This window comes from Trachinotus anak, unplaced genomic scaffold, assembly GCF_046630095.1.
Source record: "Trachinotus anak isolate AG129_WGS33_773 ecotype Australia unplaced genomic scaffold, CSIRO_AGI_Tana_v1 ptg000011l, whole genome shotgun sequence".
NCBI lineage: Eukaryota > Metazoa > Chordata > Actinopteri > Carangiformes > Carangidae > Trachinotus > Trachinotus anak.
The window spans coordinates 13,243,923-13,268,958 of NW_027273862.1; the positions used below are offsets into that span (position 1 = coordinate 13,243,923).

Here is a 25,036-nt window from a genome sequence, read left to right on the forward strand (position 1 = left end):
CATTAGCGTGGTGATGTTTCTTGATTTGTCAAGTATTTTACTGGATAAAATATAAATAGACATTCCCAGGAGCAGTAGACATTTTCTCCATAAACATCTCTCTCTACTAAAAACCTTTTTGCCCAATAATATTCTGAAAAATGTGCAGTGCTACAGATGCCATCAATTTCAAAAAGTGTCAAAAAGTTCAAAGAGAAACCACATGGATCACCAGAGCAATAAAAGATTAAAATTAAATCTGGAATGGATATGTTGCCTGCTCTGCAACAGTTCAGAAGGTGAGAAATTTATTTCTCTTTATAGTCTCTGCAGGGATTATTAAAGTTTCAGTTAATTTAAAACTACACAATAGACCAGAACAAAGGTTAACACATTTGCTGAGCTTTCCTGAGCTGATTCTGTGCAGGTGAATTTGGGTAAAGTGAAAAGAAGTTACAAGTTTTAGATGCGCAAAACATGCTGAAGACCTTTGCTGCAACAGGTTAAAAAGTTCAAAGTATATCATTTCATTTAATATCATGAGGAAAAAAAGCTGATCAGAGAGTTAGGAGACCAACCCTAATGGCTTTTATCTCAAATGTTCTTGTTTTCATTGAGAGTAAAGAGATGAAAGAAGAGACAGCATGACATTGAGCATGAAGCAGCCTGCTTTAGATTAGCAAGTGATCCCTGAAATGTGCCCTAACCTAGAGCTTCACTATGAGTTACAGCATACATAATATACCTACATGGAGCAGAAATGGCATACACTTAAGTAGACATGTAATGCATGCAGTGACATCACATGAGTCTTTCTCATTAGTCTGCCAAGGTCTCCTGAGGAATTTGATCCTCAGGAGACCTTGCGGGCAGAAGGCCTCTCCTCTAATTGTAAGGTCACAACCACAACCACTGTACTCTCATGTCCATTTATGCATATTAAAACCAACTTTCACACAACAATGACAACTCTATGCTAGAGTTAAATGGCTCACTTTGCATAACCAAAGGCTGGATTTGATCTGAGGGACTTTTGACCTCACACACTGTCCTTACTAAACAAGAAGACTGCTGTACAATTCATTTAGCTTAGTGTATTTTGATATAGCTTTGGATGAGCTAACAAAAAGTAATAACGTTCACCTGTTTAAAAGAGAACTAATACAAGAAATCAGATTATTATATTGTTAATTACTATAATATAATTTATAAACCACACATAAAATTTTCTGAACATGTGCAAGTACAAATTGACTGGTTTGTAATATTTGCAAAATATTTGGTCATGATACAGGTTCAGTTTCATCTCCCCTTTTTTCATGCTGTTGACAGGTTTAGTTTACTTTGACAATGTCAACTAAAAACAGATTATACATTTGCAATGTATTAAACATGATAAGGATGAGCTAAGACGGTCCTCCAACAAGTCTTCCAACCTATACAAACATATAGGTCGTTTGTCTCTCACCTCGGATATGACCCATGGGAGTGTATCGGCAGCAGGTGTACCGGACCTTCATTGTCATGGTAACAATAATGAAAATACAGTTGTTGAACAGTAATGGAAAATCCTTCTCCTAACGTAGGCTTTATTGCTGTATTACCAAAATTCCTCAATACAAGCAGTCACCTAACAATAAAATGTAACGCTGGGACGTAATAAGCTGCTTGCACAAACTACGAACTACTATGAAGTTCTTCCATTTTTTTTACAGGCCTCAAAAACCTCCTTGTTTAGATTCCCTTTTGTGGCAATACAAGTAATGTCTTCTGCCTCTGACAAGCAATGACAAATTGTGTAATATTGTTTATGGGCCCAAAAACCTTTGAGAGAGGACATCATGGTGGATAGCAGGGTGTATAAGGCATCTGACTTTGACACTAGCTACTACATCCCATCTTCTACTAACAGACCATTTCATTTTCTTTTAACCATGACTGTAGTTCTTCTCCAACCTTTACAGAGTAGTTAAATTTAACAGGGTAGCAGAACATAAAAAGTTTACATTAACACAATTTGTAATGATCATATGCATTTTAGAAACAATGACAAAATATGTGGGTAGTGGACTTGTTGAATGGACCAACTCTAGATTGGGTATTAGAAAAAAAAGCAATCTTTGCTGCTCTGTGATTACTCAAATATTGGTTATTTAATTTCAAAAGATGATAAGGACTATAAGGACAAGGTATTTCAGCAAAAAAGATGTTCACTATCCGAGATGAGGCTGTGGAAACATTTTCGAGTGTCTGACAAATGATACATTGTATTAAAATCAAGAAGAGAATGAATGCTCATGACTCTTGGGGGTTGCTGCTTGCAGCTGTTGGCTTGATGGTTTCTGAGGCAGTGTGAAAAGTTGAATTTGAAGTGGCTGATTACAACGTGGCTTCTTCCTCAGAATCTGCCCCTTAGCCTGAGGAGGTGCACATGCCTGTTCGCTGTGCCTCGGCAGTTCAATGCAGAAAGTCAAGAAGAACATCAGATGTATGGAACAGGCAGGTGAGGAAAACCCACTGTGCTGCCTTCACATAATAATCTCAGTGAGACAAGTGGCCCCCACACATCAAGAAAAAATGAAAATTGCCAGCAGACTCGACAGCTTCCTTTGTCTGTGTGACTGCGACATGTTGACATGCATCAGGGACTGCGCTGTTTCCACGGAGCTTAAAATTCATCTGCTTGCGATTTGAGAGGAAATAAGGCACATTATTGTGAGACTGTGCATAATAGAGCATTCCGCAACACAGATATACACCAGGATAAACATATTATTCATGTTTTAATGATACACTTTGGTAAACTGTCACTCCTCTGTCTCCCTTCCCATTTCTGTCTCCTCCTCCAGCTGCAGCCTCTCTTCTTTTGTCTCTCATCTGTTCTCTGGGCTCACTAAAGTCACTGAAGCAACCGTATGAGCTCCTGCTTGTTGGTACCTTGCCAGTAACACCACTTGTAGGTGTGAATTGTGTTTTGTATGTGTATGTCTATGACAGAGAAAGAGGGAGAGAGAGAAATGAAAGAGTGAGTGTGTGCAAAAGAGAAAGAGAGGGCGTGAGACTTGCAAAGTGGCAGTGTGAGTATGTCTGTCTGACTGGGTGGGTGTGCCTGTGAAGCTGCAAAATCATTTAAATTGGGAAAGGAATGCAGGAATGCTCGGTAGTGATTCTGATCTGAGCCAAATTTCTCTGTCAGAAAAGTCCCCAACCAGCCGCCTTGCAATTTCACAGTGATTGGAGAGGGAGTGAAAAAAGGAGTGAGGGAGGAGAGACTGAAAAAGAGAAGAAATGGAGGAAGAAAGGGAGGTAGGCATGAATAGAGAGTAGAGAGATAGAAGTAAGAGGGGGGTAGAGGCAGAGAGACAGACTGAGAAGAGTATGGTAATGCTGAGTTCATTTGTGTTAGTAATTCGACTGTGGGGGTAGAAGAACAGTGCTGTCAGATGAGAGTTTTCTATCTTTAAAAAAAAAAATTCAGCTTTCCAGGAATAAGCTCCTGAAGTTACAGTAAAATCACACATCACTCCCATTGTCTCCCATTATGGCAGGCTCCATTCGAACTACCCTGAAAACATTAAAACACTAAGTTTGTGTTACGACCATTAATTTTCTCTGCCCACTCTTCTCTACCCCATTTCCATCGGGAGCAGGGTGACACATGCTCAGGCAGATGATGAGTCACATTCATAAATGTGAACAATTTAGAGACTTCAGTCAAACTAACTTTCATGTCTGGAATATGAGAGAAAAGACCTGGAGGAAACCACATGAATATGGAGACAAGAGTTTACATGTTCTTTAAGGTTTCTATAAAACAATGACTACAATCCCTTCCAACATGGTTTTACTGAAAGCAAAGCACATCCTTGTGATTCCTCCAGTCTAGAAGATGATTTATGGCATGGTGTTGACACAAACAATGCATCTAGATTTGATGTGTAAGGACCCACTGTATCCCAGCAGAATGGCATTAGGGTTACAGAGTGGAATGGCAAGTAGGCACACTGTCCTTGGACCAAAGATCCAGGGTTTAAGTCCTGATGTTGTCATGCATCCACTCTGGTGAATCCTCCAACAGCCAGACACTGAGTCACTACCAGCTCCAGGGGAGCTGCTGTGTAGCTGTTCTACCTGACTTTCCCTGCAAAGCACTGCTTAGTATCAGTGGGAGTATGCCAGATGTGAACATTAAGCAGACCTCTTTATCGAAATGAATCATTTTTCACTTGATGCAAAGGAATCCTTATACTTTACAGTGTGTTTGAGCTTAAAATGTGGGTAGAACAAAATTTTTGTCAAATAACATGTCTGAAAAAAGAGATGTCCAAAGACTATTAATTGGTTTAATATGTCCAGTATTAACATGACTAATCTGCTCACATCTCATGTAAACATACGATAGTCAAGCTAATCAAAGAATAGTACAGCAATGTAGCTGCAGAAAGCATGATATCACCTACTTTATCTAGACACCCCCAACCCCATGATTCTTTTCTATGTTGTTCACTAGGGCTGCATGATTCAGAAAATGTCACAAATCGATACGATGAGATTTAGATTTTTGGGCTCAGAATTTGAAGTTCTCATTTTCCAAAACGATTCTCAATTCAAAAATGATGCTAATAAGTCATATAGACAGGCATCACTAAGTTGCGGCTCATTTCGCAAGTTATGTAACCAATGTTCCAGTGGTGGCAAGTATATATATGTCACTCCACTAAGACCACATGATCAAATGTTAGTTGAGAATATGACACAGCAGTCTGCCAAACATCCATCTAAGTAATATTAGATGATATCATTGATGCAGAAGGTTGTAATCAGTGTGGCATTAAGCAGCATAGGCGAATGAACACAAGCCCTCTGTGTTTTCAGTGGTTTCATTTACTTACTTGTGTTGAGCAAATGAAGCCACATTGGAAATATCCATTCAGATGAAAAGTTGCAGTGCAGGCAGTCAAGCTCATCTAATAGGCTAAGCTTTGAAAACGTAGCTAAGCGAGCTTTTTTATTTTCAGCAGCACTGTGGAAGCAGCAAAAGTTGTCCAAGTGTAACAGGCTGACTCTGTCATGCGTCTTTGTAAATGCATCACAAACAAAGAAAGGAGTCAGAGGAGTGAATGATAAATGAAAGGATGTTTTCTGCCTTTTCATCTTTACTAATCAATGATTCAATTTACTGCACAGCTCAAAGGCTACCAGCAGCTGCCAGCAACTTGTAAGGTGGAATGTTTTCTTGCTTGTTACTCAATGCATGATTGACATTTGGAAATCAATCAATACACCTTAAACGTCAAAATCACAACTTTGACCATTTCGTTTGTTCTTATTAGCTCTCTTGCATGACATACACTTCAGTGATGATCAGATCTCTAAGCACTTAAAAATGTATATAAAGCCTGCATATAACATGGGTCTTATTGAGCTCCTTCTTCCCCTCAAGGTTATAAGTTTTCAGTTGCTCACACTGCACTTTCTTTTTGCTCATGCCAAGGATGAGTATCTGGGTGGAAACTGACACAGCGCCATCTATAGGACTGGCGAGCTATGCTCATGTCAAAAAAAATGTAAACCTGATTCGGACTGATACAAGACTGAAAAATATTAATCGTTTTTTGGGAATTTATGAATCAAATTTGAATCCATACAGATAGAATCACAATGTTCACTTTGTCTCCTTCTCTTCTCACCATCCCCATCTCTACCCCTTTTTCATGCTGTACTTGTGATCAGTGAATTTTATATCATCTATATTACTTTATTTTGCACAGAACAAACGTTGCAAAGATTACTGGGCTGATTTACTCAAGATCTGCCACCAATCTGAGGGGAAATCCCAGCCAGAGACAGGACTGATTATGTAGTAGAGTGAGGGGCTTACAAATTCAGGCCTTACCACTGTGATCAATGAGCTGACATGTTCCAGCTGTCATGATTATGTCAAATTTTATATTTATGAGCCAGAATTTGCAGAGATGTTTGGATTGGTGTGAGTGCTCTGGTGAGATTGGAGGTGCTGACATGGTTGATAAATCAGAAACAAGGTTTTATTTCATTTATTTCCTTTCTAGCCAAGTGTGTGACACCTCACTGTCGTCTGATTGTTGTGTGAGGATGTCATGAGCACAGGACAGAAAAAATGAAAGCCAATAATGAGTATCTGATGCAATGTGCTTTCAAACTCTGTTCCAATTTTAGGTTTAGTCAACCCATCTAACTCACTTTTTGCTTCCCTCTCTCTTCTCCTCTCCTGATTGTTTGCACCTTTCCTCCATTCCTTCTTCCCCCCTTCTGTCTCCCACACCTCTTTCTCCTCCGGTCCCGGGTCCGTTTCTTGGCTTTCTTTCACTCCGTCTCCGAATTACTCTCAACCTTCCTTGCCTTTCTTCTATAGCTTTCCTTCCAACAGTAAAACAAAGAAATGATCATCTGTGCTGAAACAATGAGACGAGCTTGGAGGATAACATGCTTCCTTTTTCTCCTCTTCCTCTCTCCTTATTCTCTCTCATTAGTTCCTCCCTCCACTCATTCCTCCTTCCCTTCTTCCTCATATCCCTTCTCCTCTCATATCCCTCTCTGTACCTCTCTCCTCCTCTGTCTTTTGGGCCAACCCCAGCAGTAATCAATATCATCATCAGAATAATTATCATCATTTACCTACACAATGCAAATTGCAATTTAAATGCATGTGTATGTGCCTATATATGTGTGTATAAAATCAGTATTTTAAAACGTGGCTGTGTGTCAGTGCACACCCACAAAATGCTTCTGCTCCTAGTTTATCTCATTGTTTGAACAGTGCTGCTTTAATTAGGACAGGCCTGTCTATCCCTGTGTGCGTGTGCGCGCGCGCGCGTGTGTGTGTGCGCACATGCATGTGTGTGTGTAAGCAAGTGCGTGCATGTGCCTAAAAGTGATCACAGTGTCTGTGCGTGTGTGTGCATGTTACCATAGTGCCCCCATGTGGACGACTGTAGAACAGCGTATGTTCTCTCGTCTTGTTTCTCAACACACACGCACACACACACTAACACACTCCAATGACACGGTGTTATATTTGGAAACACAATTTCATGCTATCAGCACTGGCTAGCTATTCCATTTAGATAGCAGCCGTCTATATGTGAGTGTGTGTATGTGTATGTGTGTGTATGTGCATGGGTCCTCATGTTTGTGCGCATGGTTGTGTGTCTGTTATGTATGCATCTGTTTGTGTGTCTGAGTGCAGGGGCCCCCGGTGTGTTTCAAAGGGATGAGTCTTTCCGAATTTAATGAAATTAAAAGTTTGTTGTCATGGTAACGTTTGGATTCTCAGTAATTATGTTGATTAAAAATGTGAAAATTAATTAAAAAGTCGGGAAAATGATCTCACAGCAGATGATCAGCGAAACATCAAAAATGATTCAGATCTCTGTCGCTCTTTCTCTCCCTCCCACTCCCTCTAATACACACCAGGCTCGTTCTCATCCTGTCTTTTGCTGTCGCACTTCAGAAGTCCTTTATTGCCACGCAACACTGAATTATCTACATTCATCTCTCACACACTCTTTGTGTCAGCCTGTTACACCCTTCCTTTCGCACTTATTTGCACACAGTTTATGACAAGATGAAATTTGGCTTCATGTCCAAAAGACACAACAGCAAAAAAAGAACTACACATAACTGCACCCCTCTCACTCACTCGACTCATTCTCAACTTGTTAAAAGGCTTGAAAGGCTTGCCAGAGCAGGCACATCAACAGCAAAGGTAATACAAAACAATGGTAACCTCAGTCTCACTTTCTCTCTTTCAGCCTCTTTATTACTCCAGTGCTCCCACTCTTCACAATCTGTCTCTTGTTCTCGGACTCTTTCTCTCTGACAGAATGAATAAACAGGCTCAGCAAATTGTAATCTCTTTCTTTTATTAGCAACGGCAAACACAGAAACAATGAATTTATCCTCCTCCCCTCCCTCTTTCCTCTCCGTCTGCTCTTCTCCTCTCATCAGCTTTAATGAACCACAAATCTCATCAGCCATCTTTTCATCAGCTCTGCCATCACTACTTCCTGCATTTGGGCACAAGTCTTTAAACCCAACTACTCGTTGAAAGCTTAGTTCTGCTTTCAGCAGATGACCAGGAGGACTGCACATAATTATATTTAGCTGCAAGGTAGAATGCATATAGATTTTCCAAAAATGCTATTGTGCTAACTGTCAGAGTCAATATTAAGCAGAATTTGGTTCTGACAGTTTTCAGCGGCAGCAGTGTTAATGTGACACTGCTCCACAGCTCTGGTTTAGTAAGTGGTGATTCACTGCCAGCTGATCTTGAGCATGTTCACTATCTCACCATGGTGATGTTAAGGAGAGCAGTGTTATATCTTTGCAGCCATCAGTTAAGAGGTGGCAGTATAATAACAGCTTTGTACAGCTTGACCTATTTCTCTCTGCACCTGTGTGAACATGTTCCTTGTGCAAGATAGCATTATTTTTCAATGAAGTTCAAATCTACATAGCATGAGCATTTGTCTTGTTGTAGTGGTGTAGCAGTGACTGGGAACTGTGATACTAAGCCCGTATGTTGGTTTTTGTGCGTCATCATCCTGATGAAACAATTACAGGAGAAAGTTTTTCTGAAACATGTAAAGGAAATCCTTCATGTATAAAAGACATCTCATGACTGTGATTCCAAGCCAAACCATTGATCATATGCAGAGCCATCCATGGGCCCACCTCTTTCCACAGGCGCACGACTTGGCTTGGCCCCGTCTTCAAAGGGGTGGTAGTTGTGTATGTGTGTGTGCGTGTGTGTGAGAGTGTGTGCGGAAGAATTAAGAAATTCTGCCAAGGGTTTCATGAAGGCAAACCATCAAAAATGCAGACAGTAATGAAAAATAAGACGATGAAGGTATATCAAAGCTATTGTTCCAAAGTAGTTGAACACGTTTTAAGGCAGTGATTGTAACTCAAAGTTGCGTCATTATTCTGAGCAGACGTCTCAATGGTGGTGACCAACAATGTTACAGTATCTGCATAATATCTGTCTAACAATGGAGGATTAATTAATGTCTTTTTTTTTTTTATACCTTCAGGCAGCATGTATGTACAAAAGACTTTTTATAACGAGTTCACAAGGCTGTCTGTGAAAGCAATGCATTTAATGTGTTCAGCTTCACTTACATTCCAGTGTGTATTTAAAACACATTTCATTCTTTTCCCAGCAATAGTTTCATTCAGATTTCAGCTTTATTCGAGTTTCAATTAAGTTCATTTCAATTAAATTAAACTCATTTCTAACTTATTCATGTTTAGATATGAAGTACTGATTTCACTGATTAATTTGTTTCATAAAGTGATCTCACACAGTAATACTTTTTTTCTCTTTTTTTTTTTTTAATTTTTGCTTAGTGTTGCAGTCATAATTGTAGCTATCAGGGTTTTCTTGACTCTCTAACTTAATGCCAAAGTGCATTACCCCTGTTCATCAGCTGATTTTAATATTCATCTGAAAGGACAGTAACCATACCAGTAAAAGCTTCTAAACTATGTGTGGTCTACAGGTGCACCACTGTGTGAATATGTTTCTTTCTCTCATATGACTTTCATGCTTTCTACTTCCTCCTAGTAGGAGTGGGGCTCTTCATCCCTCTTCCTGGTGCTGCCTTAGGAGGGGCGGGGCTAGGAGCTGAGGGGGCAGGGCTAGGAGCAGCCTGGGTCTTAGGCTGTGGGATCTCTATGGGCAGTTTGGGAGGGATGATTGTTTTAGGAGTCAAAGTTGGTTTCGCCTCAGGGATTTTCTCTCCATGGCGGTACACACTCACCTGAAGAGAGCGAGAGAGAGAGTAGGACATAATATTATGTGACCACTTCCCATACATACATTTACTCTATATCTATATGTATGACAGTAAAATAAAAGAAAAAATACTGTAGTTTCAAAATGCCTCGCCTCACATTTCACAACATTTAAACAAAGTCACAAGGTCAAATATCAGCTCTGTAACAACTCTGAGTCACACAAAGTGGGATCACAAAAACATCATCTCACTGTTAGGCCCCAATGAAAACACAAGATTTGTGCCACAGATGGTCTGAAAAATTTCACAGCTCTGAGTAAATCCAGTCATTTGCAGTACACAGCAGTGACACTCACCACTATATCCACAGACTCCCCTCCGAATTTGTTCTGGACAATCATGGTATATCTGCCAGAATCCTCCATGGAAACACCTTTGATCGTCAGACTGGCAAACTTGCCCTGGTCTAGGGAGACCACGTACTGAAATAGGAAATCAAAGGTTAAAAAAGTGAGAAAGGCAGCACAGGGAGTTTAGCATGACTTAACATTTAAAATGCCTGCCACTGAAAGTTTTATTTAAAAATTGATTTATCTTTTACTCAGAGCAGCAGCATGAGCTTTGATTACCACCTCCCTTCAGCGAAAGCTGAGCACTGCTCACACAGGCCTTGCTGGACATGAGGACTGATGATTTATTCCAGTTTATAGTCTGTTCTGTTCTGCTGAACGCCGATAGCTCAATCAATATATGATGGAATTAAATGATAATAAAAACACGTTCCATCTGTAGTTCTTAAGACCACAGAAACATTTTCTATTTTTACAGTCTTCAGAGTTGGAGGACACTTGTATCAACACCTGAGAGAAGTACTTGTAGTCTGACTCGTACCATGTGAGTATTACGCACGAGAATACAATGTTTTAATTTCCCCTCTCTCATACCTGCCCACTCATTTGCAAAGTCTGTACATTAGTACAGTTAAATGGAGTGGCACTTAAATGGACATTAGTACAGTTAAATGGAGTGGCGGACTAATTACATCCCTATTACAAGAAACACTTACCTTTAATTTTGAGTAATTAAAACTCTACTGGCCTAAAAATCAAATTGACCTAAAAAAAAAAAAAAAAGATGCCATATTTGCAATTGATTTACTTTTTCTCAAACATGTTAAATGGTGTTGTATAATTACATTCATTCATTAGACATAGGCTAATCTGTGGGTTCCTATTTTCTCTTTTGTTTGACCAGTGAAAGGTTAGGTGGTGTATAAAAACATAGTATTAGATAATTATTGTTTGGTGGTAACAATGATACATCCACAGGGACAAAATGTACAAAAGCTTTAACCTCAGGTATTCACCACCTGTTCCCGCTCACCCCTGTGTGAGCCCGTGTAGTGCTACAGTCGTATCTATTTCTATTCTGAGAGTCAGTGCAATAAATGGATCTGTATATATTTCTGTTTGTTTTTCTGTTAATATCTTCAGTAGCCTCTGTGGTAAATAGGTACGGCAGAGGCACTCCTGAGGTATGGGAAATACATCACCAAAGACCTCAGTTCTTGTTTTAGACAGATTATTAACAGGTGAAGGAATGAATAAAGAAAAGGGCAAACTTGAACATAAATTCCACCCGGACCACAGTTTCTCTGACTTAAATCTTCAAAGCTGGAAGGAGCCGCAGGATGCTGATGCTGTCGAAAGAGCCTCCACTGACTGGGGACGAGACTGTAGCCTTATACTGGTTGGCAAGTAGGTCAATGAGTTATGAGAGGTAGATTTGTTCTGTTACTGATCTCGGAGTGTGCTGATAATACTGTCCTCACCTGAAGTACGTAGTGAGGGATTATAACTGGTGCTGAAGGCCACAAAAGTGGGCAGAGGCCCTTTGTTGTTATTAATCCAGGTCACTTTACTAGTAGCATACATATATGAAGGACTTTGGCTCTGCAGGGACTTCCAGCAGTGCAATCAGGGAAACTGATAATTCAGAGAACTGTATTAATTGAAACATACACTACTTAGAAAATACTTCAGTCCTCAATATTTCCTCCAATGTTTCCTGAATTCCTCCTTAAAATATCACTTTTCCATTACTTTATATGAATTTATATTAAATTCTAAAGGTAAAATTTCTTGTTCTGTCAAGAAAAGTCACTATGATATTAAAGCCATTGAGGTATTATTGTCGTAATGGCTGTGTATGGAATTTTGACAGTTCAGGTTCTGCTCTTTCGGTTACTTCCCATATGAATCCAAATAGTGTGCAAACTATTCAAATAAAGTGAAAGCAAGTTGGGGTAACACAACAGAATCCAGTAGACATGCACTGAGTGTCCTTAATATCTCTAGTTAGACAAGTTAACAGAAATATACTATTGCTATTGTCTGTGATTAATAAGGTAATTAATCATGAGAGAGGAGGGAGGGCTGGGTTTAAACTGCTCACAGAGTCTGCAGTAGTGTGTGACATGTAGAAAAGATCGAGGCCATATTCGAAGTGCTGAACATGATGCCATATGGTGCACATGAGTCATCTGTACAATTTAATTGTGTGCATGCTTCAGTGGCCATTAGATTCTGATACCTGTTATCCCCAGAAGTATTTACCTGATCATCAGGTTCGACCTCTGCTCCGTTCTTCAACCATGAGACTTGAGGCTTGGGGTCACCACACACTGTGCAAGTTAAACTCAGGGTCTATCAAAAGCAAAAAGAGGACTTATTAGACAAACGTCCACATTTACAGACACAAAAATCATGCACACAGTCAGATATTACCTTCTTCTCCATAATGGTGACCACATCAGGCAGTCCTCCCACAACCTTACCACGATCTGAAACAGAACATTAATATCATTCCTGTTGCTTGTTGCTGTATATTGACGATCGCCTTGGGGCTCTAATTGTATAAAACATATGTGCACAGTTGGCTTATGCTTTTAAGAACTGAAGGATGATGTAATAGTGATAACTTTCAATCAGCTGTCCAGTAAGTGTAACAAAAAAAGAATGCACTCACTCTTTTCAGCATAGGCTTCAGCCCTGAAACACAGAGAAAGCAAGGTTTTAGATATTTATTTTTCAAAACATTTCTGACCAGTAAAATGTACCTCTCACTATCAAAAGCCCTAATAATTCAACTTCTTTGTGGTGGGACGATATGTATGATGATATTGTCTTTGTCCGCTACCTGGCTCTGCTCAGTGACCACACACGATCTCTCTTTTCCATTTTTGGGTCACTAACTGTGGTCAGATGGTTTGCCACAAGGTATTCTGGATTTAGAGCCAAACCACATTATATTGTGGTTTACTGTGGGACCTTTCGGAATCTGTCCATGGGAAAAATGATATTGCTTTGCAATAACTGGGCAAGGGCTGTCTGAGCAGCATGGAAGGACCAGAGGTCAGCCGCAGGACCAGATGGCTGGGGGAACTCTGCTCTCCTTTTAGCATGTTGATGCTAAATCAAAAGGGCAACAGGGTGTCACTTGTTTCAGCGTGTTTGTAAAATCTTGTGCTTAAATGTCTTTCTTTGAATGTTAATTAGAAAAGGGATTTGGATGGTTTCCACTCAGCATGCAGTGTTTAGTGGTTGGAGTTGTGATTGATTTTTCTAAATGGATTTGCAAAACTCAGTGTGTGGGGTTTCACTTCGGCCCAAGTAGCCAAAGGACCCCGAAGGATCTCTGTTGCCTGACTTAATCTATTTTTAGCATTGATTTTTATCTCAAATTACAATAAAGTGGACTTGTTTAGATAGCAAGGCATGTTTTTTTTTTGATCCACTGTAGTTTTTGATGTACCTGTATCTTATACAGACAAGTAGATAAAAAACCTAATGTAAAAGCTGAGTGACAGTGTTTCAACAGAACATTTCAAAAGAAGCTGTTCACTGCAAAAACCCACATGAATAATTGGCATCTACATTAGGGTCTGACTTTGTCACTCCCCGCAGGCTTATACTAAGCTCAGCACAGTTTAGTGTATTCTTGAACAGACTGGAGGTTGGTATGTTGTACTGCTACAGTGCTCAACAGAAGCATTAGCTGCAGTGTTTGCAAACATTACAGTAAAACAGCAGTATGGTGGGCAGATTAAAATCCTATTGATCCTTTAAATTGATCTGCTTATTGGAAAGAGTGTTGGATCAACACATAGAAGCTCAGTTCAAGTTGCCTGAAATAATCTGCAGGCTTTACACCATTTTATGTGAAGGAAACTGTTATTCATCAGTTGCAGAGATAGTCAGCCTAACAAAATACACATAAAGGCACATGTAAAGTAACAGATTTGAGATGTAGTCTTACTTGAGTTTCTGGAACTCAGCATAGGCCTTCTCATATACTGTAAAAGACAAAAGCAGAATTTCATTGCTACTCTTCACAATTTGAATTGTCTTCTTAATTTTACAGTGTTACTTCACCAGAAATTCACCTAAGTATGAAAACATTGTACCCTGTCTTAACGGTGGTTTAAAATAATTGTGTCTGTTGTTTGCTCCTTTTCAAACTGCAGCAGTGTTCACTTTCAATAAATGTAAATCAAATATTCTGGTGAAAATATAAATACACAACTTCTGGCACAGCTTCAGAACCTGTGGAGGAGGGTAATGCAATTGAAAAGCAGTGCACTTACCACACATTTGTCAGAAAATATAACTTTTTGGTACATGAGCATTTGGAGATATGGGTTTCTTAGTGCATTTTACACATTTACTGCATGAAAATCCAACACTATTGGAATCCGTTATAGCCAGCTTGACTTCAGGTTGACCACCGCTGCAGTTGTTTGCGAAGGTGTAAACTTTTACAGCCAGTTTTCAAGCCTACTGGGATGAGTGTTTGATACTCAAAGGATAGATTTTGGTTTGGAGCATTACCTCAAAGCCTTAAACTACAGATTGAATCCAAGCGCGCCATAAAAACAAGTGACTGTGTCATTTCCAACCCCTTTTTATTGTATTATCAATAAAAAGGGTGAGTGACATACAACAAGAACAAATGAGAGCGAAGTGGGAGAGAAAAAAAGTTACTGACCATCACCACTGAGGTCCAGTGTGCGTTTATGTGAGTTTTCAGGGTCGGTGATCACAATGGAGTACATTCCTTTGTCCTTCTCCACTGGCTCAATCACCTGTGATTAAATTAATCATCACACATGTGACTTACAAGCCCATCAACCAGCCAGTGTCTTTATTTCTACATGTTTTCCCTAAATTAATGGTTTAAAAAAGAATAATTCATCTATTATTATAAAGCTTCCAGACAAAAAGTAAAAGCAAGACGCACCATTTAATTAATTAAGTTTAATAATTTTAAAATGTGTGATGTTTTGATTCATCAGCTACCTGTTGTGACAGTGAGATTATCTATTTAAATCCTGTCAAAGTTACCCTGGTTTCACCTCTTTTTAAGGAATACTGAAGGGCAACAGTGCCACCACCTGAGGTGCTTTGCTGTTTTAAAATCACCCATGATCCACATAACAAGCATATACTGTTCCGCATTGTACAGGAGACGTTAATACCTCCATTGTTGCCATAGCAGGGGTTCCTCCAATCACAATCTTGTCACTGTGGGGGAGTTTAGTCTCACTGAGGAGAGGAGAGGAGAGGAGAGGAGAGGAGAGGTTAGTGTGTATGTGTGTGTAGTGTTTGTATGTGAGTGGGTGAAGTCTGTTTCAGAGGTAATGGAAAATCATGTTTACATGCCTGCCTAATGTTATGCCTAGGGATACCAATTTCTCTCTCCTGCTATCTGTCGCTCTCTCACACACACTCAGTGAAAGGCCAGGGAGAGGTTAAAAATCTAATCTCCATAATTTTTGTTCTTTGAATAATTGAATAGTAGAAAAGCCCCTACTACCCCCTGTCATAGTTCTTTCTTTCTATCTATTTCTTCTTTCTTCTTGTTGTCACGTTTTTTTTCCTTTCTTTTTCTCTGTCCACTCTCTCTCATTTTGTTTCCCCTCCCTCCACACATTATAATCTCTAGGGTACAACAGAGTGCTTTTAAGTGCAGAAAAACCTTGCTTCTTTATAGAAGATGATAGGGGTGTGATTTTTGTCACAAAATAGGGCAATTTTACTGCAATAACCAGAATAATGAAAACACTTGCCAACAGCCATCACAAGTTTTATTATGTGGCTTATTGTTTTTGCCACTCACGGCAGTTTAACTCGAAAGAAAAGCAAAATAATATGTTTGTGGTCAGCATGTTTATAGGCAGACTTAAAAGAACACTCTTATTCCTCCTAAAACTACTGCTATGACTACTAATAGTGGATTTGTTATAATTTCATTCTTCTTCTTCTTACTAATAGTAGTAGTTGTGGTTGTCGTGAATAAAGCAGTAGTTATAATAGCAGTAGTGTTATTAGTATTACTGGTATTTGTATTAGTATTAATAATATAATTTCTTACCCATGATACCAAGAGATGTTCATCTCTGAGGTGTAATACTTCATGTGACACTGCAGCTGAATGCCTGTTGCTGTGCAGTTAATCACCAGCTCTGCTGCACTGGCTCCTAGAGGAGATGACAGAGGTTGGAGATAGGTTGTGGAAGGCACATTTGAAATCAAAATCAAATTTATATTTTTCATCTGCTGCTGGGTAACCTGGCTTCTCTCTGCAGTGAAAGCTACAGAGAGCACTTTTTCTCCCCAGAATTAATAAAATAAAATCAAACTTCCATCTGCAGGCATTTGTAGTGTCCATCTTAAGACTTCCCTTGTTATGCTATCATTACCCAGCCTGGAGAGCAGACGTGTACTAATGAAGCAGAGTGCGGACTGTTTGTATGCTGCATTGAGAAAAACACCTCAACCATGAGAGTTTTTATTTACTTTTTTTTTTTTTTTTTTTCTAAAGCTGTTACATCTAAAAGGGAGTTTTGTACTACACCATGTCTGTGTGTGACTTTGTTCACTGCACATTACGAGTGTGCAAGTGTGTCATCCACCTGGTCACATCACCATGGTTTCCCATTATCACAGTAATGAACCCTCTTCTCCTCTGCAACCACTGCTCTAACACTTGCTGCAGAGCTGTCAAGTGACTGTCTCTTAAAATAGGAGTAAGACGCTGCTCCACACTGTCACTGTGACAGCGCAGTGGAATTTTAAAGTGATTTCACCACATGATGGCCAAATGCTTCCAGCATGACAACTTCTGCCACACGCTGATAAGTGTGTGTGTGTGTGTGTGTGTGTGTGTGTGTGTGTGTATGTGAGTGTCACAGTGGGATTTTAAAAGAGAAATGTATCAGCCTGATGATGGATCTAAATCTCTTATCACTCTGTGGTGTGATTGTGCCATGTTAAAGTGAGATAATTTGCATGGTGATGTTTAGTACTGTTTTTAATATGGATATCTGTCTGTCTCTGTGAGATAATTGATGTCTGTGTATTCACCTCTCTGTGTGTGTGTCTGTGTGTGCGTATAACAGGGAGATACTTACCAGCCAGTTGGTTGAGTTTATTTATGGCATCGTCAAAGACTAGAAGAGAGGTAGACAAACATGGGGTCAGGGAAGGAGCCAAGAGAATGAAAGTCACAATGTTAACCTCTGCTGGCTACATTTAAAGTTCAGTGATGAAATGTTGAATGGAAAGCTGGAGTGTGGGACTTTTCCTTATCAACATTACATTCAAGTCCTTGCCAAACAAGCCCACACAAGGGCCAATTTAGCCTATCAGCGCTAGCTAAATCTCTGTATTTCACAGTATACCGGAGTTTTTAAATTTGTCTGTGTTGACATTCCCTCACTGGCCCGATGCCTTTTACGTCAACCAGCAATAATTGTTTGCCAGAGCTGAAGAGGAGCAACTGCAGTGAGACAAAGTAGGCTACAGCAACTATAAGTATGGCTGAGCCTATGGCGGAAAAACCTAGGAAGCATCCAAGAAAAGTTTCTGATGCGCCAAATAAAAAAGAAACTTGGCATTCTGAGAAAGGACTACAGTCAAAAAAAAAAAACAATCAACAGAGTGGACACACATAACCCCTTTAAAAACTCATTAGCTTGCCATGTACAGGTACAGTGCATAAATTTGCTCTTTTTCAGTTTTTACTTTTCACATGTGATTGTAGGTTATTCTTGCTTAGTTATACAACCAGCCTGCTGTTCAGGTAATTACTCCCCTAATTAATCAATAATATAATTTAAGAAAGATATCTTTACCTTTTCCGGAAATGTCAATTTGGCTCATATCTTTTCCTCTGTCATCACTGATGGTGGCCTTATAAACGCCTGCTGTCTTCAGTGAAAACTGGAGAAACAAAACAGGAAACACAAAAATATAATAGGGAGCACAGTGAATACAGTATTCTGAATCCTAACTTATTGTGAGGTCTGTTTCTTTTTTCTTGTTTTTGGATCATCAGATAACAGTGGAGAGTTTTTGTAACTTGACAAATCACTGAACAAAATATTACATTCATGTCTTGACTTAGTATAGCCACTACAACACTAAACTACTTCCTGATATGTAAATGTATAACATGTATAGAAATAAGTGAAATAATATTGTACACAGGTTTATAGTATTCAGAGGATCAACAATATCATAGTGCAATTACCAGTTTAATTGGCAGTTTACAGACTCCTGAGCCAAGGTCGGGCTTCACATCTGGGATGATCTCTGTGTCCTCTCTGTACCAGTGGAACTCTGATTCCTTCTTCAAGTTGGCGACCTGTAATGAAAAACATAACCACACATATTAATGAACAGTTCATCATCATTATCATCGTTATCATTAAAAAGGTTTTAGCTTTATGTGTAGCCTCTATACTGTGTACCAGATCATCAAATCCCAATGGCCAAACCACTTTTGCTTTACTTCCATTAGTCTGCTTTGAAAAGTCACTTGTCAGTCCTGAGTTTAGATACGGCACACCTCATCTTTTCATGGCATCCGTCGATTAGAGATGCTGAATATAAACCTAGATATAAATTTGTAACTGCTTACAAGATGCAACTTCAAAAAGTCAGTGACGTATGCTTAGTCATTCAATGTCTGTTGAGATATCTCTCTGACAGTTACTCTCACTTCATCTCTTTCCCCAAGAGAACCATGGCATGTCATCCCTTTTTAAAGAATATCTTGTATCCTGACTAATCATTAACATCAACTACAAAAGGAGCATATTTCTGCAAAATGGCTGATGGTCACATTAATTCATCCACCCATTTAATTAATTCAATATGTTTATTATTATTATTTGGGCTAAACTGGCAAACAGATGACAGCTTCAGATTGTCTGGAGTGATATGAACAATACTTAAATGTTAAAATTGTTTCAATTATATGTTTCACACTAACAAAATCCAAGACAAAATTGACAGTATAATTCTTGTTATTTTCAATCTGGGCCTTATCATTACACACCATTGTTGAATCCTGCGCTCAACAGAATTGCTAATCAGCTACCCAGAATCAGCCCTCAATTTCTGTAAATGTGTGCGTGTAAATATTCAATAATTATTGAGTTTGGCTGTGTTTACCTTGCAAACCAAAGTGACAGAGCAGTCGTCTCCAATGTGAAGTGACAGGAACTCACTGAAGTGGGGGCCTGTGGTGGATAAAGGTAGGAGAGAAAGGCCCAGTAAGTTTACAATAAATTACTTGTGGACCTTGATTGTTTGAGCTCTGTTAATTGCCTCAAGCTTAAGCTAACTATGGTTTTAAAATTCTTAATGCAACATGCCAGTGTAGAATCTTCATATGTACCTATAGTATCTGTTCTATACATTTCCAAATTTTTGAATTATATTGTGCGGTATGTACTGACCCATTTGAAAAACACAATTTTTAAGTAATATTAGTCCACTTATTTCCTGTGTACTAACACTGATTAGATTAGATTAGTAAGTTAGTCTTCCAGGCAGCATAGTAGTGTGCTTGTCCCAGACCAGGTAGAGTAAAACTCATACAGTCCTAAAAGTGAGTGATGTTTTGTTTCTTACCCTCCTTGACTCTGATGTATTCCCTCCTCTGGAACTCAGCCTCAGCCAGTGCTGCCTTGAAAGCTGTGTGCCCATACAAGCACACATAAACAGAGAATAATTAAAAGATCAAAGTGTTGCCAGTAGTTGCTATAGATTCCTTCAGAGGATTACCTAGCTAATGGTCTCCTGTATGAGGGTGGAATCATAATTTATGAAATAAAGCATCTTTATTTGAATCAGAAACAGAATGTCCTTCATAGATACAGTAAATGTTTTAAACTACAAAATAACTTAACTTAAAATAACTCAACTTAATACAATGCCATAATGTTACCTTCTTATACCAAGGTCAGTCAGTCTACTGCCAAACACACATAACAAACAATATTTATACTATGTAGGTCTCAATAGACTCTATCTTTTTTTGCATACGTATATGCATTTTTGTCTAAGGGGAGAGTAGTAAATTGTCATCCATTCTGGCAGGTTTGTTCTTGGTTTGACTGGTTTAGAAAGACAGCAGAGACTCTGACAGTGAGAAATCAGACCTGGCCTCTCTTACCATCTCCAATCAGAACCAGTGAGCTCTGTGCTTTGCCTCCTCCATCTGTGATCTGGCAGGTAAATGTCCCCTCATTCTCCTCTGTGAAATGGTCCATGATGAACTCAATGATACCTGTAGAGATGTCATGACCCATCTTGTTGGGCTGCAGAAAAATAGAGTTGCTTTTTGTAAAAAGGCTATAATGCAGCGGAGGACAGACTTTGTGAATATGGATACTTTTTTTAAACTGCGATTGTGGCTTTTATATTGCAACATTAACTGAATCCACAGGCAGACAGACAGTTTGTTCAGCTTGAAGGTAAAAAGTCATTTTTTCCATCTCTTCCTGACTGTTTTTTTTTTTTAACTACAGTGTATCTTACATCAGCTCCAGACAGTTCCTTGTTGTTGGCAAAGAATTTGTAGGTGACATTGGAAGAAATCTCTTCAGCTTGCAGCCAGAACCTCATTCTTCCTCTCTCCAAAATCTTATAGGCCAGCTCTGACTTCAGCGGGATGACTAGAGGAGAGAAGAGGATAGAAAAAGAGTGATCACAGATGAAAAAACATTATTTGCACTTACTTACTCATGACAAACTGTAGAAATAGAGAGGGAGGTAATAGAGGAGAGGAGAGGAGAGGAGAGGAGAGGAAAGGAGATGAGAGGTGTCAGTTGGGAGGCAAAAGACAGTGTAGGAGAATAGTGGTTAGGCAGGTGATGCAAAAGCAGGTAAGACTTTTTTGGATCGAATAAAAAGAGAAATGTACTCCTAAAAGAAGAAAGAAATCTGAAAGGTTCAAAGAAAGTCAGAACAAAGCAAACTGAGAGCATGAGGGGTAGAAACAGAGAAATAGAGAGTGGGTAAAACAGATTAAAGACCCAGCAGAGAAAACGTGTAAGTGAAGAGAGATTAAAAGGGACAAAGAGAGAGATTATGAGGGATCGACAGAGTCAGCTAGAGGTACCTACTTGGGTGTCTGATATCATAGCTGAGTGCCAGCATCTTTGCCAACTCTGAAACATAAAAGAAACAAGTTATTCATGTCATTCAGCTGAGGGCACAAACAAGTTTACACTTTATATATAGATGTAATTTTATCATGCACTTTGATGGGGTTCTACAAGTTTGGAGTTAATTGTGTTTAATAGGCAGAGGCAGATAAATGCACAAACACGCTGAGGAAAATGTGGCCTTAGGGAAGACAATACATTATGGCTAAGTGTTTTTTAAAGCCTAGAACTAGACCCAAAGGCCCACTCTGATACTCCTCCAACAAACTGCATTCAGAGTTAGTATATTAAATAATTGGAGGCGTCCCTAGTACCTGTGGTATAAATTAAATAAATAAAACCTTGTGTACTAAAAGTTTCAAAATTGTTGTGAGTTAAGATGAAAAAACTGTAGGCCAAATGGGAAGTGTAAGGCACACTGAATAACATATTATAGCCTTGTAGCATAATGGTGCAATAGCATGAAAACTATTGTGAAACTGTCTGACAGAAGGCCCTTTGCCATGAAGATGTGGTTTTAAAACACACATACTGCCCCAAGCTTGGAGAAATAATGTGAGCAATGTGCTCTACTAGTATTCATCAGACGTGTAATGAAATTGTTTGCTGCCTACATGCCGGTGTGATCGTTTTTGGGGACAGTCTATTTGCTTTCATCCTTGTTTCTTCTTGCACAATGCCTCAGATCCTCTGCACATAGTTTCCTTTCGAATTTTGCTTAAGTCTGTACTTTTGATGTTCTTGTCGGTGGATGTAGGAACTGGATGTTGCTGTACCACTGTTAAAATTTTCATGTTCAAGGCATGAAAGATATTTGCAGGCACTACTTTAACAGATGGAGGAAACAAATGTTTAATGTAATTTAACTTCATGAAGATAATAATGGCGACAATTCAGCATGTCAAAAGATATATAAAAGAGAAACAACAACAACAGAATAGATTTCAACAGTTCAGGTTGCAGATAGAATTTGTAATCACTGTTCGATTTCTCTAAAGTTCAAAAACCAGAATTTGGTTGGACCAGACTTACACAGTGACGGGTAAATCCTACCTTCAGCAGTGATTGTATAGCTGGATGAAACTCCCATTGTGTTAGTGACAGAAACAGAGTATGTCCCAAAGTCCTCTTTATCGGCATTCTTAAAGATCAGCTTAGAGCTAGAATGCAGAACATGAGCGAGACACAGAAAGACAAAGACAAAGAGATGTTGCACATAAGATCTAGACATTCATATTTTCCAATATCCAACCAAAATATGTGTGTGTTGTGTTTGTGTCTGTCTTACTGGTTGCCTTCAGTCTTAATCACCACTCCTTTGGAGAAATCTGTGATTTCTTTATAATCTTTTTTCCAGACGAACTGAGAACCCTCGTTCATTTGGCAGGACTCAAATGACATAACAATGTCACCTGTCTTCTGATCCACCCCACAGGACACCTCCTGGGAACCTTTAATACACAGAGACAAGCACACATCGTGATAAAGTGATCATTCTGTCACTCCAAGTCACACAGGAAGACTTGATAGATAGACTTTCATATTTTGGTTGGTTTTTATCATATTTATTATATTATATTATATTTGCAGAATCAAAAAGTAGGCAGTTTCAATCCCAGCAAAGCATACCTATGGTGCAGCTGACTTAAAATACAAAGAGAAATTTGTAGATCCATCTTTAAGAAATTTGGTTCATTGAACTTGTTAATCTCCCACTGTTTGCGATTCAGTTACCTGCCACAGCCTTGGCAGTCACAGGATCAGAGGCCATTGAGGCCATACCCACTCCTGCAGCATTGACTGCACGCACTCTGAACACATAGCTAGTGTCCACCTCCAGGCCTGTTACCTAGGAAACAAACAGACAAGGAAACAACCCTGTTATGGTAAGAGGAGATGAGTTATGATCTTTGGCATACAGGCGTGTCAGTCATCAGTCTGGACAAGTCTGCCAGGTATAGTAACTGTGACATTAACATTGTAGCAGTACGTCTGTCCACAACATCAGAAACTGTTGCAGGTAAATAACCCAAAGTCTTAGAGTCAAAGAGATACAAACAGCAGCAGCTCCTCGATCTGTGATAATAAATACAAAATGTATTGTCCTATATCAGCACCCAGACCTTTAATTATTTTTAGTTTTTGGCAATAAATTACTTAACCTATGTTTTATTCACTTTTTGCAACCCACATTTTATTAGAGCACTAAATACTGTTTTCATAATACAGTGATCAGTTAAATTGATATGTTCGTTTGTTGACTGAGTTGCCAGTGTCACATATGAATTAAGTTGCGTATTAGCTGCTAATTTGCATTCTAAAACCAAGCATATCCGATTTCCCTCCTATTGTTTCTGTATAATACTGAACAAAGTAATTGTATACTTTATCCACTGGGTGTCAGTGTCACACAGTTTAATGTATGTGTATCACTACATTGTATAACAGGTTGAATAAAGCACTATAGGCTGGTCCAGAATAGTGTAACCATCAATGGAAGGCTTTGCAGAAATATAGTATAGTATAGTATAGAGGAACACTGTGCTGAAGATATTAACATTTAGCAATATACAGTATATCATCAGGAGAGCAATGTAAAGTAGTTGTAATTTGTTTTTGTTTGAGCAGTGCTGATATCGAAAACCAGCATCCAATTTCTCGACAATAATATTTTACACAATTAAGTTATTTACAAAGTAATGTCTAACGAAGAAAAACAGAAAACAACAAGTACTAGAAATTAAAAACTCCACAGCGAGACTTCAAGAGCCTTTAGAAGTGCTCTCACCTTAAGGAAGCGGTGACTGACAGCTTTTTCGTTGGCTGTGGTCCAGTCAGAAGTGCCCTTCTTAGCATACTCAACATGATAGCCTGTGATTGATCCAGAACCAGTATAGACAGGCTTCTGCCACTCAACCACCACAGAACTATCTCTCACTTCACAGAAACTCAGGTCATAGGCAGGACCTAAAGGACACAGAGAACAGGAGAAGAAACACAAAGACACATTTACTTTTGCATTCATGTGTACATTCCATTGACCGTGTTAATTCCCTTCCTTCTAATACTCAAGGCTGCTTGGTAGACATGAGCATGATCGCCCTAAATTTGTATAGGCTTCATGTTTTTTGGGGAAGTTTCAGAGTTTGTTAGTGACAGTGACCAAGTTGGTCAGAAGATGATATTTACTGACCAGGCTCTGGCATAGTCCAGGCTTCACAGGTGTAATCGGCTGAATGTTTGGATGCTGGTCCAAGGCCAGCCAGATTGGCTGCATACACCTGGAACTGATAGACTGCTCCCTCTGTCAGGCCCTCCACCTGTCAATAAAATATTACCATGGTTACAAAAAAAAACAAAAAAAAAAAAACAAATCATAGTTAAAACAAAATAGGTTTGTAACTTTTCAGCTTTGCTATGGTATCATAGAACAACCAACTAAAGTACTTGTATCCAGTTTATGCTAAAATTGGTGTCTCCTCTTCAGTTTGTTTTGATTTTTGAGGTAGGTTTAATAACAGATATTGTTGTACCTTATAAAGTCTTTCTGTGATTGGTGGGATATGAATCTCCCTCCACATGGTTGTGCCACTGCGTCTTTTGTCCACATAATACTCTTTGATCTTTGCTCCTCCAGAGTGAAGAGGCTTCTTCCAGTTCAGAACCATTGAATGGCCGTCACAGTTCAGCAAAGCAATGTCGTAAGGAGCAGTGGGGTGGGCTAAAAAGGAAGTACTGAATTGTAATACTTGTAATTACA

At 39.1% G+C, this 25,036-nt stretch overlaps 1 protein-coding gene across 2 annotated transcripts in view; it reads right to left on the bottom strand.

Moving 5' to 3' along the window:
- Positions 1–7,866: 7,866 nt before the first annotated feature.
- Positions 7,867–25,036, bottom strand: part of myom2b (myomesin 2b) — a 31,903-nt gene continuing 14,733 nt past the window's right edge. For both annotated transcript variants that reach the window (XM_071488865.1, XM_071488866.1), the window contains 23 exons: positions 24,810–24,997; positions 24,470–24,596; positions 24,065–24,243; positions 23,011–23,125; positions 22,565–22,727; positions 22,330–22,436; positions 21,235–21,279; positions 20,648–20,784; positions 20,283–20,427; positions 19,739–19,801; positions 19,277–19,344; positions 18,351–18,464; positions 17,953–18,040; positions 17,230–17,268; positions 16,191–16,296; positions 15,295–15,361; positions 14,805–14,901; positions 14,076–14,112; positions 12,786–12,808; positions 12,545–12,600; positions 12,374–12,463; positions 10,115–10,240; positions 7,867–9,782 (listed from right to left, as the gene is read on the bottom strand). In XM_071488865.1, coding sequence (XP_071344966.1) covers positions 9,573–9,782; positions 10,115–10,240; positions 12,374–12,463; positions 12,545–12,600; positions 12,786–12,808; positions 14,076–14,112; positions 14,805–14,901; positions 15,295–15,361; positions 16,191–16,296; positions 17,230–17,268; positions 17,953–18,040; positions 18,351–18,464; positions 19,277–19,344; positions 19,739–19,801; positions 20,283–20,427; positions 20,648–20,784; positions 21,235–21,279; positions 22,330–22,436; positions 22,565–22,727; positions 23,011–23,125; positions 24,065–24,243; positions 24,470–24,596; positions 24,810–24,997 — 2,390 coding nt within the window. In that variant the 3' untranslated portion in view covers positions 7,867–9,572. The remainder of the gene's footprint in view (positions 9,783–10,114; positions 10,241–12,373; positions 12,464–12,544; positions 12,601–12,785; positions 12,809–14,075; positions 14,113–14,804; positions 14,902–15,294; positions 15,362–16,190; positions 16,297–17,229; positions 17,269–17,952; positions 18,041–18,350; positions 18,465–19,276; positions 19,345–19,738; positions 19,802–20,282; positions 20,428–20,647; positions 20,785–21,234; positions 21,280–22,329; positions 22,437–22,564; positions 22,728–23,010; positions 23,126–24,064; positions 24,244–24,469; positions 24,597–24,809; positions 24,998–25,036) is intronic.